Raw genomic sequence first — 13,743 nt, forward strand, 5'->3', positions numbered from 1 at the left:
TAAAGCATCTCTGAAACGGCAGTTATCCTGAACTTTTCATGCCCCACAGTTTCAAAGATATATTGAGAATGGTGCAACGAATAGAAAACATCCTCTCAACGGCACTCCTGTGGAAGAAAATCGCTTGTTGATGAGAGAGAGAGAGATCGGAGGAGGAAGGCTAGAATTGTGCAAGCAAACAGACGGGCCACAATGTCGCACATCACGTCAGAATACAACTTAGGTGCGCAGAACAAAATATCACTAGTCGCACTTTGTCTCGAATGGGCTACAACAGCCGACGGCCACATCGCGTACCTTTGTTATCAATGAAGAACAAGACAGCATGCCTCCTGTGGGCACAGCAACACCAGCACTGGACTATCGAGAATTGGAAAACAGTTGCTTGGTCTGACGAGTCGAAGTTCCTGGTGCATCATGCTGATGGAAGGCTCAGAACTTGGGGAAAACAACATGAATCCATGGACCCGTCACGTCTGACGACTGCTGTGCAAGGTGGTGGTGGGGGCAGTGTTATGGTGTAGAGAATATTTTCTTGATATACGTTGGGTCCATTGATACCCATAGATTCATGTCTGAATGCCACATCGTATCTTAACATCGTTGCTGACCAAGTGCATCCGTTCATGTTGACAGTTTATTCTCAGTCAGATGGTTACTTCCAGCAGTACAATGCACTGGTGCACAACGCCCAAATCACTATGGAATGGTTCCAGGAACATGACAATGACTTTTCTTTGCTGCAGTGGCCCGCTCAGTCTGCAGATCTCAATCCTATTGAATAGGTTTGGGATAGCTGGAAAGGACTATTCGCTGGTGGCCTACACCTCCGTCGAATCTCAAGGAACTGCGTGACATACTCATGTCTGCATGGTACTCCATTCCTGTACAACATTTTCACCATATTGTTCAATCCATGCCTAGAAAAATCCAGGCTATTTTGAAGGCTGAACACGCTACTAAGTAGGTGTACCTAATAAAGTGGCAGCACAGTGTATATATATATATATATATATATATGTAATTTTTTTTTGACTCTGGTATCTTTATACGGGGCCCCAGCAAGAGATTAGGGCCTCGGGCCCCGAGAAGTGTAAGTACGTCCTGCATAAAAGATTCTCTCGTTATTGACGGGATTAGACCCAAGTTCTTTTTATTCATCCTGTATGGGAAATGTGTGCCTTTATGCTTCTAAACACGCATCTGACCTGTTTATCACATTGCTCAACCCTGGCCGATGTGTCAATAGATATGCATTTTGGATGCTGACGTTAATGTTCTGTTTAACATTTTTTTGACAATTGTGGATTATTGCTATATATCTTTTCTCTTAACGTTCTCAACAAAGAATAATCCAGAGGTAACAAATGATGTGAACTTGTTGGCCACAGTCCTTTAGAAATAATTTCTATTTATTGGTTCTTTGAAAACACATTGGTCCAACAATATGTTTTTATGGTATAGAACTTTGCACTCCGATTTTAACTGTTTGCAGTGGCAATTCAAAAACAGTATTAGTATCAGAAAATAAAATTTTGCCCTTTCAATTTCCCCTTTCCTTCTAATCATTTGGTCTATTGTGATTACTGCCTAAGGTGCCCTTGCCCCCTATAGGATTTTTTTTCAGCGTGACATAAATATCTGTGATCTTTTTATTTCCACCTACATTATTTCTCACAAATTATCTCATTTTCACAAATTATCTCAAAATTATCTCATTTTAATTCCTGTTCCAGAAGGTGCACGCCTTACTGCATCACTGACATGTTCCCTGATAAAAACTGACCAATCGAGAAAACAGGATGTCCGGTATCAACTGTAGATCGAGTGGATATTTCAGAATTCACTGCAAAACTTTTATCAACAGCCGTGATCGTCTAGTGGTTAGGACATTGCGTTGTGGCCGCAATAACTCAGTTTCGAATCCTGGTCACGGCAGGTGTAATTCCTTTTTTGTTGCAATAAAGGAGAAATTAGACTTTTTAAAAAATTAACTTAACTATAAATATAAAATGAAACTGGTAATTAAAATGCTATCCAAAATCAAACATTAGAAACTAACTGTCCAAATTTAAATCTTCATAATGGAATTGTCGATATATTACTTTATCTTCCGGTAATAAGTATATATATAGGAATCCTGAGGCTTTTGCTGCACCAGCCAAAAAAAAATTCTGAGTTACCATGAGAGAGAGAGAGAGAGAGAGAGAGAAGTAGAAGGGAATCACCAAGAAAGAGAAGAATTATGATATCAGCTCAAGACCCTGGGTGTGCCAAGCCCATACTCGCCAGACGTGAGCCCCTGGGGTGAATATACATATATATACTAGTACCTGATTATATACAGGGTGATTCACTACCAGTGCGACAAACTTGCAGGAGGTGTAGGGGGCACAAAGACGAATCGGAATCACATAGCATTGCAGGGTCCGAAATGCCTTCGTCATGCGGTAGAGGACGTTGAACTGGAGGTCGCGTGAACAGCGATCCCGTTGGAAGTCAGCATTTGCGAACCGGTTCCCGAGGCAGTAGGATGGACGAGTATTCAAACGTTGAACTGGCCGACATGCACCTCGCGTATGGAGCTGCGGACTGTAACGGCCGCGCCGCTCTGCGCTTGTACCAGGAACGTTTCCCGCACAGGCGTGCTCCTCATCATACGATTTTCGCACGGTGCACAGAAGGTTACGTGAGACTGGTTGTTTCACGAGAGGTACCATGAATCGAGAGCGAACGACGAAGACGCCAGACAATGAGGAGAATGTCCTACGTCTTGCAGCAGGCAATCCGAGTACTCGAGCGATAAGCCAACGATTGGGTATTTCCCAATCCACTGTATGGAGGATACTGTCAACAAACCAAATGAGTTCACACCATCTGCAACGCATCCAATCATTGGAGCCTGCGTATTATCCACTCCGGAGGACTTTTGCTACTTGGTTTCTTCAACAGAAACGGTTCGCAAATGCTGACTTCCAGCGGGATCGCTATTCACGCGACCTTCCGTTCAACGTCCTCTACCGCATGACGAAGGCATTTCGGACCCTGCAATGCTATGTGATTCCGATTCGTCTTTGTGCCCCCTACACCTCCTGCAAGTTTGTCGCACTGGTAGTGAATCACCCTGTATATATATGGTGGTGTTATATATATATTAGTTTTTTTCTTGATAATGCACAGTATTAATTTTCGAAAGCTGGTTGAGAGAGATCACAAAGTTACTGATACACAGCAAGAGTAAAAAAAATCACAAAGCTTACTGATACTTAATCCCAGCAACAGTAAAAAATAATGATTTACATATTTAATTGTTAGGCGTAGTAAACAAGCTAATAAAAATTTGTTTACTCTCAGTTTGTTATTCTCCTTACATTTAATGCATGAAAAGAGATCAAAAATTAGTTTCTCCATTTACTTTATTCAGTGGAACGATTTACAGGAACAAGCAGGACCGTCTTTCGTGTTCATAAGCCCTAGGTATTTTTCATTTTGAGGCTTCACTACATCATATCAAACACATTAAAATTTCGTTAAAAATTCCAGATTTTTTGTTTTTAAAGAAATTTTAAATTGCAGTTATTTACATAACACTTATTCCAACACCGAGGGGGGGGGCAGTCCCAGGTAGGAGTTAAAGGAGCTATATCCTCCCCACTTATGATCAAAAAATGTCGATTTTCTTTTACTGGTACGTGATTATTAACGCTTGATGATTTCCCAGAACATTGTTTTAACCTTCTCCTTTATAAAATCCTGGGACTACTCCCATCTAGCATTAACTTACTCTTAATGCGAACTTAGATGTTAATGATTTTGCTAACAGATAAAGCCAAAGAAAGACTTTATTATTAGCCATATGGTGCAAGGAAGCCTGAGGCTTATGCTGCACCAAGCAAAAAAAAATTTCCGAGTTACCCGGAGAGAGAGAGTCAAAAGTAGAAGGGAATCACCAAGAAAAGAAAGAAAAGAATGATAATATCCAGTCAGGACCCTGGGTGTGCCAAGCCCATACTCACCAGATGTGAGCATAGATATGTGTATTTAAAAATTAGAATTTTATTGTTATAATAAAATTTTTGAATTCTATTTCAATTATATATATTTTTGGGACCCCTCTTTTACTAATAGCTATATCATGCATATTAATTAAAGATGGCTGTGAATAATAAATGCAATAAGGAATGGAAAGTGGTTATCATAACCAGGTGGATGCTTTATTTACGTAGTTCTAGGAAGATAAACCCAACCACTAGTAATATCAGTATAGGTCAGTCATAACAGCCCTGGAACTCGGTGGTGGCGTCCACCTGGGTCTCCCTTCTTCCCTAATTTTCATGGAATAGAAGAATTATATGCAGCATTAGAAATCTCCATTTATTACTTATCTCAAAAACAAAAAGAACCTTTCGAATGACGAAAGGGTTACTTGCTAGGTGACCTGAGAAAAACCAGGCAACTATCGGTTTCGCATATCCTCAGCTTCCGGTTTTGCGCACATTTCTGTATCGCGTATTCACATCAATTACTTTAAATAGGTAGGATCGTTGGATGGTGTCCATAAAAATACCGAACACACAAGAAAAGTTTCCGCCAAAAAAAAAAAAAGAAAAAAAAAAAAGAGTTCTTATTCGAAAGTAGATAGAAGTTAATGAAGCATACTAAAGTACAATTAAACTAAACTGAAACTATATTCGAAATAATAAGTTACAACTTTATGTGTTCCAAAACACATTTTCATCTCTTCTAAAGTGCAAATTACACGCAAAAATGGATTTTTTTTTTTTTGTCTTGTATCAGCCGGTTTAATTTTTATGTTAATTGTGTCTTTCCATTAAACAGATAAACACAAGGTTAAAATTTAATCATTAATTGGTATCGATTCATGGTCTTGTTTTTATTTGAACCAGTAAAACCAGTTTTGTAGAGACTAGGGACTTTCAGTGATTTTTTTATTAATGGTAATCTTAGAAAAATGAAGTTTATTGAACGTATGATATTCTCTAGTACCTTAGGATGACTGAGGAAAAATTAGAAGGAAAAGAAGCGTGACTGATGTCTATAATTCTCATCTTACTCGTCATATTTCCTCAGATAAGTGAGAAGTATGACGAGTAAGATGACCAGCGTTTTCACAAGTGGCAAGTTAAAAATAACATATTTTAGTGTTAGTTGTTTAACCCAAAGGTAGTTTTGTCAAAATAACTAATGATCTTATTAATTCCCGGTATTTGAAGTTTGTTGGCCTTAATTTCCAGTAAATTATCTTTACATTACGTTTCAATTATGAATTTTTATTTGTGCGTGATTTCTCGTTTTGTCGTTTTGTCGCTGTCACTACTCGGAATCAAGTTGGATTCTCCTGAATGTCAGAGAGTTGAGCACGTGACATTTTTAGAAGATTTTGGAAGAACAGAAAAGTCTGTTACAATAGCAGAAATGCCTAGTGGAAACCTTAGTCCGGGAGATCCAAACTCGTTTTCTAGACCCGAATTATGCGTTACAAAACATCTTCATATCGATTTAGATGTGGATTTTAATAAACAAATACTTTATGGATACGTGGATCTTGATGTCGAAAAGAAAGAATCGAATGTTGAATATTTGGTAATTTTTTGTTTCTATTTTTATTTACGGATGTTTTTATATATATATTCATAACTAGATATTATAATATATAATTTTTCTCTGTATTTTTTGATTTTATGATTGCCTAAACTCCAGTCCAAGATGGCTGCAATCCTTGTAGGACAAGCACCAACCGTTACTAAGTAACGAACCTACACTACCGCCATTGCGAAGGCCCGAAGAGTCTAGGGGCCCGATGATTGGGATTATTTGGGATCATTCGGAGAGGCCCACATTTTTCTAGTTCCGCCTTTGTGTCTAAGCTTAAATAAAATTCCGATAATTGAAAATAGTCTACAGTATTAGTAGTGGCAAACGATGCAAAAAAGCAAGCTTATACAGCATCACCCAAAACAAAAAAAAAAAAAAAAAAAAAACCTTGTCACCTATCCATTCCCTCGAATAGTCTTTCAAGTTCTTCCTTGAATTTATTTAAGCTATCCACTTCCAATCCCATCAGCATTGAGCTTGCTCATAGTAGTGCAATTAATTTAAAATCGCACATCAGAAATACATTTGACAGTTTTAGTAGCTGAAATTCAACTGTGTGTGTGTGTGTGTGTGTGTGTTTTTTTTTTTTTTTTTTTATGAAAACCCCAAACACAAGAGATATTAGATCCTGTAGTACTTAGTACCATGCTTGGGTTGCAGGTTGAGAAGGTGAAAGAAGATATTTGTTGACATTAGACTTGAACTTCTGTAGACTGTAATTTTCAGGAAATACGTACGAAGGAAGGTTGTTCCAGAAAATGGCCGTTGAATGAATAAACGAGGAAGATGAAAAGTTGGTTCTCTGAGTTTGAAGTTGAACAGTAAATGGATGTTGGCTTGTGGCGGCACGTGTTCGGACTGTTTTGAAAGAGAGAGCTGGAATTATAGAAGCCAATTCAGAAGAACAATGCCCATGGAAGTATCTGTAGAAAAGGCATACAGCAGAAACAGTACATCTATGAGACAGCGAGTGGAGAGACTCTGTTAGAGAGGAGTCATTAATTAACCTAACTGCCCTCTTCTGAATGGAATCTAGAAGCCTGAGAGAGAGGTTTGGGGGCCACTGCCCCAGATGTGGGAACAATATTCCATGGCTGGGCGGATTTGCGATTTGTACAGAGTGAACAGCTGTTGAGAAAAGAAAAGTAATGCCGAGAGCGAAAGAGAAAATCAAGTTTTTTAGATGCAGAGGAACCAATATTTGTAATGTGCTTGTGCCAAGAGAGATTAGAAGTCAGGGTAATCCCAAAAGAGATATATCATTTTGCCTAGAAATGGAGTGTCACCAAAGATAAGCATAGGAGCAGAAGAATCCTTTTTGTGAGATATAAGACAGGACTGACTTTTAGAAGTATTGAAATCAACTAAGTTGTCTTTGCCCCACTGGAGAATTACCTGGAGATCAGCATTTAAGGAACTGGTAGCGGATATTCGAAAAGTTGAAGCTGATTGAGCAGGGCTAGGTGTCTCAAAATGGAAAGTGGAATGCAATAGGATTTCCAGTCAATGGAAGAAGGTCATTAATATACAAAAGGAAAAGAGTGGGGGAAAGAACTGCACCTTGGGGGGACACCAGCATTATTGGAAAAGTTAGAGAACAGAGAGCTATCTACCATCACCCTCAGTGAGCAATCAGAGAGAAAACTGGATAACCAATTACAAAAAACAGTTGGCAAACCATAGGATGGAAGCTTGTTAAGGAGATCTTTATGCCAAACACGATCGAAAGCCTTTTAGATTTCAAGAGCAACTGCTTCTGTTTCGCCAAACTTTTCCATTGAATTTGTCCATAAATGGGTAACATAAGCCAAAATATCACCAGTGGCTCGACACTGATGGAATCCATACTGGCGATCATTGATCAGACGAAAGGTTTCTAGGTAATTTAAGAGTTGGCGGTTAATTGATTTCTTCATTACTTTAGAAAGAGTAGAAGTATTTGCAATGGGACGATAATTGGATGGGAGGGATTTGTCACCCTTTTTTAGGAACTGGCTGGATATGAGCAAATTTCCAAGCAGAAGGAAAAACACATTTGGAATAAGAAAGTGAAAAAAGGTGGCAAAGAACAGGAGTAAGTTGAGGAGCACAGGTTTTGAGAACAAGTGGAGAAATACCATTAGGACCTGGAGCTTTCTTATCATCAAGATTCGTCAAAATCCTTCTGACATCCTTTTGATGGAAGACCACAGGAGGCATTGACTAGTTTGTGTTGGGAATGAAGGGAGGTGTTTTACCAAGATCATTAATACATGAGTTGGAAAAAAAATGGGATGCTAGCAGGTCAGCTTTATCCTTGGCTGAAGTGACAACAGAACCATCTGGTTTTGACAGAGGTGGGAGCAGAGATGGGCAAAAGTTGCGGCCAATAGCTTTGGCAAGAGACCAGAATGTTCGGCTACCATTAGGGCAAGAAGCAAGTTTTCTACTCTTAGCCTGTTCAAACTGTAGTTTGGACTTCGGTGTAGGCAGAAAATGAAACTGAAGATTTGGAAACAAGCCAATTACGATATACTATTCTTCTCTTGAAGAGCCTTAGAACATTTATTGGAAGATCAAGGTTTAGATAAAGGATGGGATTTTAAAGTGGAGTGTGGAATAAAGGATTCCATTCCTACAAGAATAATTTCACTGACACGATCTGAGCAAACGTTGACATCAGAAGTTTTGAAACAGTAATCCTACCAAAGAAAAGAAATCTCGCAGGTCATCCCATGTTGCATTCTTGTAATGCCAAACAATACGAGATTGGGATTAGCCATGAGATAAAGGCCCCATTGGAGAAGAGCCAATCACCAAGTTGTGATCTGAGGTGCCTAAAGGACCACTCACTTCGACTGTGTACTTAGAAGGGTTTGTGAGAAAAAGATCAAGCATGTTGGCTGCATATTTAGGATTGTCCAGTATTCTTGTAGGTAAATGAACAATCTGTGCAAGGTCATTAGTAATTGCAAAAGCCTCAGCATCTCGACCAGCTGGGTTGGTGTGACTAGAAAATGGAAGCCAGCTGGAGTTGTGAACATTAAATTACCTCACTGTTAGGAAAGTTTGACTAGAGAAAGTCAAGTTGCAAAGAGAGGAAGTCAAAGAGCTCCAAGTGATTAGTGAAGTTGGGAGAAGGGTAGAGACGACAGATGAATTCGACACAATGAGGTAGAGAGATTTTAAGACGGAGAAGATCGAAAAGAGGCGGTTCCAAATTACCAAGTCTCTGAAAGGGAATATCGGAATGGACATATGCACAAGTACCACCTTTGAGGCAAAAGGAATCATACAGCGAATAATTTGGACAACCGAGATGAGCAGTAGTTGAATCAACTGATAATTGAGATTCTGTCAGAAAAAGTACATGGGGTTTGGCAAACTGCAAGTGGAAATGGACATTGTTGAGATTAGAATTGAGACCATGTATATTTGTGAAATGAACTAGGAAGTGTTTGGGAAGTTTAGATCTTTTCGCAGATAAGCTTGCTCTGTTAGTTTGATAATTCATAGTATATTCAATAGTAGGAAAAAGTGGGGGTGGGGGACATGCTGTATGAAGTAATGAAATTTTTAGATATGGTGTACACATGGTAAGAATATACCCAGATCCTTGACATAATTTGGCCTCGACAATGCCCCCACCCTCATACACACTACTCAGACTTCCTTCAGTCACTATGTGGCGGAGTAGAGGTAGCAAGATCCGGAAGCTTCCTAAAGAGTTACCAATAGGTTCGGTCCGGTGTACTAACTAGCGGTTGGCCTGCAAATACTGTTTTAGAGCTGTACCCTCGAAATGTAAGGAAGATTGGATCTCACCATGATGTTCGTCGTAACCTCAAAAAGGCACCTCCGTAGCCAGGTGGAAGGGCAGCAGTGCGTAGCACATGCTTCTTCATTAGACCGGGGGTTCGAACCCATCACCGCCAAATACGGAGGAAGCGGATAGGTCAAGGAATGACCACCGCACTGGAGCAATATGGCCTTAGTTGCTAATGCTCCTAAAAACCAAATAACAACAAAAACATAACCTCAAAAGTCATCAGTCGTACTGCATGATGGAAGAGATGACCGGAACGTAGCTGTGGAGACTAAACATGGGTTCTACCACTTCAAGCCTCCAATAAGCAAACTGGTGGTATAGCACCGGTTGATGAGTCATCTATCACCTAGCATTCCCTGGCAACACAGAGGGGTGGCATTCTCCCATGTGGTGTGGGCACCACACCTAGACCTCTGATTACTTTAGTTCACACTTGGGTGGTCACGTGCATGGAGGTTATACCCAGGGTTACTAACAGTCCCACCATCGTGAAGGTGCAAGCAGATGATTTGGATGTCCAGACCGTCTGGACTTCGCCAAAATTGGGTCCTCTTGACTTGAATATCACCCGAATATCAATTCCATTAGCGTTTTAGCAAATACAGCTTGTCTGGCATATCTGAGAGAATGTCTGTGACAACCTCAATGTGTGTGTGTGTGTGTAGGAAGGAAACTGTTTTATAGAAAACATTTGCCCTTTTAATACAAAAACTTAATGCAAACATTCAAATCAATCAATTCAGTCTACATTCAAATGCTTAGGGTTAAAGATTTGAATGTAGTTTGCACCTAATAGTGAAAAAAATCAAATTTTGATCCTGAGTGGCACTGTGTTGTCATACATTAGTGCACTTGTAATAATAATGTAAATGCATAAGCATAATATATGAGCATGAAATAAGCAACATTATGCCACACATATGTTGCATTAATTATGCAACATTAGTGAAAGTCATGAAATAACTATATACTTATGGTAGCAATGGTCTTCTCTATTATTGAAGCGTGACTTATTCGAGGTAGTGCAATACATGGTAACTCGTTGTGAAGGTATTCACAATATGAGATACAATGAAATCAATTCCCTTTACACTACAATTGTAGTTTATTTTTATGAACTAACTGTGGTGTATTTACACCAATATCATATAATTAGTACACTTGGGAGGGGCTGAGCATTGCAGCAGCTGTTTGCCCCAAAGAAAGCTTGCTACATGTCAACCAACTAGCAATGGCACCAAAATTCCTTTATCATATAATTCACTTTGCAGCAACCTACAAATCAAAAATTTAGGGGTCAAAAGCAGCACTGATAACTCTTCTCCCCCCCCCCCCAAAAAAAAAAAAAAAAACTGTTCCAATACACATCTCTAAAATGGTGAACTCATTAGATTATGTCGAATTTTGGGAAAAATCTCACCTGCTGTCTGTAACAATAGAATTCTATACAGGAGGCCACACCATCTTTCTGGAATGCCCCTTGATTAGTGGTACACTCAGAAATTTTGCTTTGAGGGCTCATTCATTCTACATTGGTAGTTTTTCCAAGTGTTAGTATTAGCATCAGACAAAAAAAAAAAACCTTCCCATTGCACCCATCCATTCACTAAATGTTTGTCTAGTTCTGCCTTTAATTTATTTAAGCTGTCAACTTCCACGACATATGGAAGTTTGTTCCAGCAATCAGCCACCCACTGGCTAAAGGCAAATTTCTGCACATCTATTCTACAACTGTCTTTCCTCAATTTGAATTTGTACCCTCAGGTGATTAATCTGGGCAAAGAGGAAGAAATCCATCAGCAGTACTGTTAATTCATAGTAGTAGTACAGTTATTTGTTTTGTTTTTGTTATTTGGTTTTTAGAAGCATTGGCAACTAAGGCCATATTGCTCCAGGGATATGTGGGTCATTCCCTGACCTTTCCGCATCCTCCGTATTTGGTCACGGGCTCGAATCCCAGTCTAATCAAGAAGCGTGTGCTACGCACTGCTGCTCCTGCCCACCTAGCTATGGAGGTGCCATACAGTTATATAATAGAAAACAAAATGTTCTTACAGGAAGGGGTGGGAGAGCTTTATCCCAGTTATCCAAAGTTTATTCCAGCAGTCAGTTACTCTTTGGTGGCTGAAAGCAAATTGGCATTAATAGTGGCAAATAATGCAAGGAAGCAAGCTCAGCATTAGCAAAAGCACATGATGGAGGAAAGCAAGCTTATATAGCATCAGCCAAAAAAAACACACACACACACCCCCTCTCATTTCACCCATCCACTCGCTCCAAATGTTTGTCTAGTTTTGCCTTGAATCTATTTAAGCTATCAACTTCTACAGTCACAGATGGAAGTTTGTTCCAGCAATCAACCACCCGCTGATTGATTGCTGGAACAAATCAACCACACAGCTTCTGCATATCTGTCCTGCAACTGTCTTTCCTCAGTTTGAATTTATGCCCTCTCAGGCAATTATTCTGAGCAAGAGGAAGAATCCCATCAGCATTGAGCATGCTCAAACCATTTAAAGCTTTGTACACCTCAGTCAGATGACCTCACAGGTGCCTAGTCTCTAGATACTGTAATTTGAAAAACTTAAGCCTTTCTTTATAAGAGCAACCCTTTGTTCCATTCACTAATCTTGTTGCCCTTCTCTGTACTCGTTCCAACAGCTCTACATCCTTCTTAAAATGAGGCCTCCAGACCTGTATACAGTACTCAAGGTGTGGCCTGACCCTTGCTGTATACAAGGAGATAATCATCTCCTTATCCCTGCTAGAAAAATTCCTGTATATCATTGACAAGACACCATGACCTACTCTTTCAGACTGTCTGCACTGCTCAGAAAACTTCATATCTGCCTGCACAATCATCCCCAGGTCCTTTTCACTCTCAACCACTATCAGTGTAGTACCACACAGTTGATATCTGGGGTTACTGCTTCCCATATGCAGTACTTTACATTTGTCAATATTAAACTTCAGTTGCTGCTTCTCAGCCCATCTGCTCAACTTTTCTAGATCCTGATGCAGCAGCGTACTGTCATTAGTGTCTTTAACAGCCCTGCCAACCTTCGTATCGTCTACAAACTTAGACGTTAAGCCTGATATACCATCATCAGTATCATTAATGAATACAGAAAACAACAGTGGACCCAACACTGATCCCTGGGGGACTCCCCTAATAACATTAGTCCATGAAGAGCAGTGTCCATTTATTACCACTTTATGTGACATTAGCCAAAAAAAAAATCAACCACTTTGACATCATCTGTTCATTCCTTCTAATAATTTGTTCAATTTTTCCACTTATTAAAACTATCCACATTCATAAATCTATCCTGAAATCCCCCTTTTCCATTTAAAATTTTTATTCCATTGTTTGTGTCATCTGAGAAAAGGTAAAAATGCCATCAGCATTTCATTTATTTAACCCATTCAAAGCTTTAAACACCTCATTCAGTTTCCAGGACTGAAGTGTTTCTTTGTAAGTGTGCCCTTAACTAATCCTGTTGCTTTTTTCTGCTTCTGTTGCAATAGGTCTACCTCCTTTTTAAGATGAGGTTTCCAAACCTGTATAGAAACCTCATCATATACAGAACCCTGTGAGCTAGCTGCCTGTCTACACTGCTCAGAGAACTTCATGTTGGACTGTACAATTATCCCTAGGTCTTTTTCATTCTCCCATTACCCTGAGTTTTTTTTTTTTTTTTTTTTGTTTTTACCACCCAATCCCTGATTTTTACCATATGTAAATCGGGGATTATTTCTACAAAAATGATGTACCTTGCATTTGTCAATGTTAAACATCACTTGCTGTTTTTTCAGCCCATCTGCTTAATTTATCCAGGTCTTGTTGGAATGGTATTCCCTAATTACTGTCATAACTTAATGTAAATATTATGTGATTGTTAATAAATAAAATAAAGTACATTGGAAATTAATTTACAATCTAGTAATTGCCTTGCCCACCTTTGTATCATCAGCAAAGTTAGACATTAAATATGCCAATATCAGTGTCAATAATAAATATTAAAAAGAGTAAAAGTTCTACACTGAACTTTAAGGGAACCCTTCTTGTAACATTAGTCCTTGAAGTAAAGTGGCCATTATTACCCACTCTCTACCTTGCCACTCAGCCATCCCTTTATCCAGTGTCACATGGCCCCATTTCTATAGCAGTTGTTCTTGTACCTTGTACTTGTGCAGTTGTTCTTGTACCTTGTATCTGTGCTAAAACTAGATATTTTTATGGACAGGGCCAAATATTAAATATGTCTCTCTCATTATAGAATGCCTGTAGCAGTATATTTGTACTGAAACTATAAATA

The 13,743-nt window shown here is 39.2% G+C and overlaps 1 protein-coding gene across 2 annotated transcripts in view; it reads left to right on the plus strand.

Annotated features, from left to right (window-relative positions):
- The first annotated feature begins 4,983 nt into the window (after positions 1-4,983).
- LOC150087502 (leukotriene A-4 hydrolase) overlaps positions 4,984-13,743 on the plus strand; it is a 122,910-nt gene continuing 114,150 nt past the window's right edge. The window contains exon 1 of one of the 2 annotated variants that reach the window (XM_090371218.1): positions 4,984-5,604. In XM_090371218.1, coding sequence (XP_090227344.1) covers positions 5,284-5,604 — 321 coding nt within the window. In that variant the 5' untranslated portion in view covers positions 4,984-5,283. The remainder of the gene's footprint in view (positions 5,605-13,743) is intronic. The other variant, XM_090371217.1, reaches the window with a different exon arrangement.

This window comes from Mastigoproctus giganteus, chromosome 4 (assembly GCF_048544385.1).
Source record: "Mastigoproctus giganteus isolate SK-2022 chromosome 4, ASM4854438v1, whole genome shotgun sequence".
NCBI lineage: Eukaryota > Metazoa > Arthropoda > Arachnida > Uropygi > Thelyphonidae > Mastigoproctus > Mastigoproctus giganteus.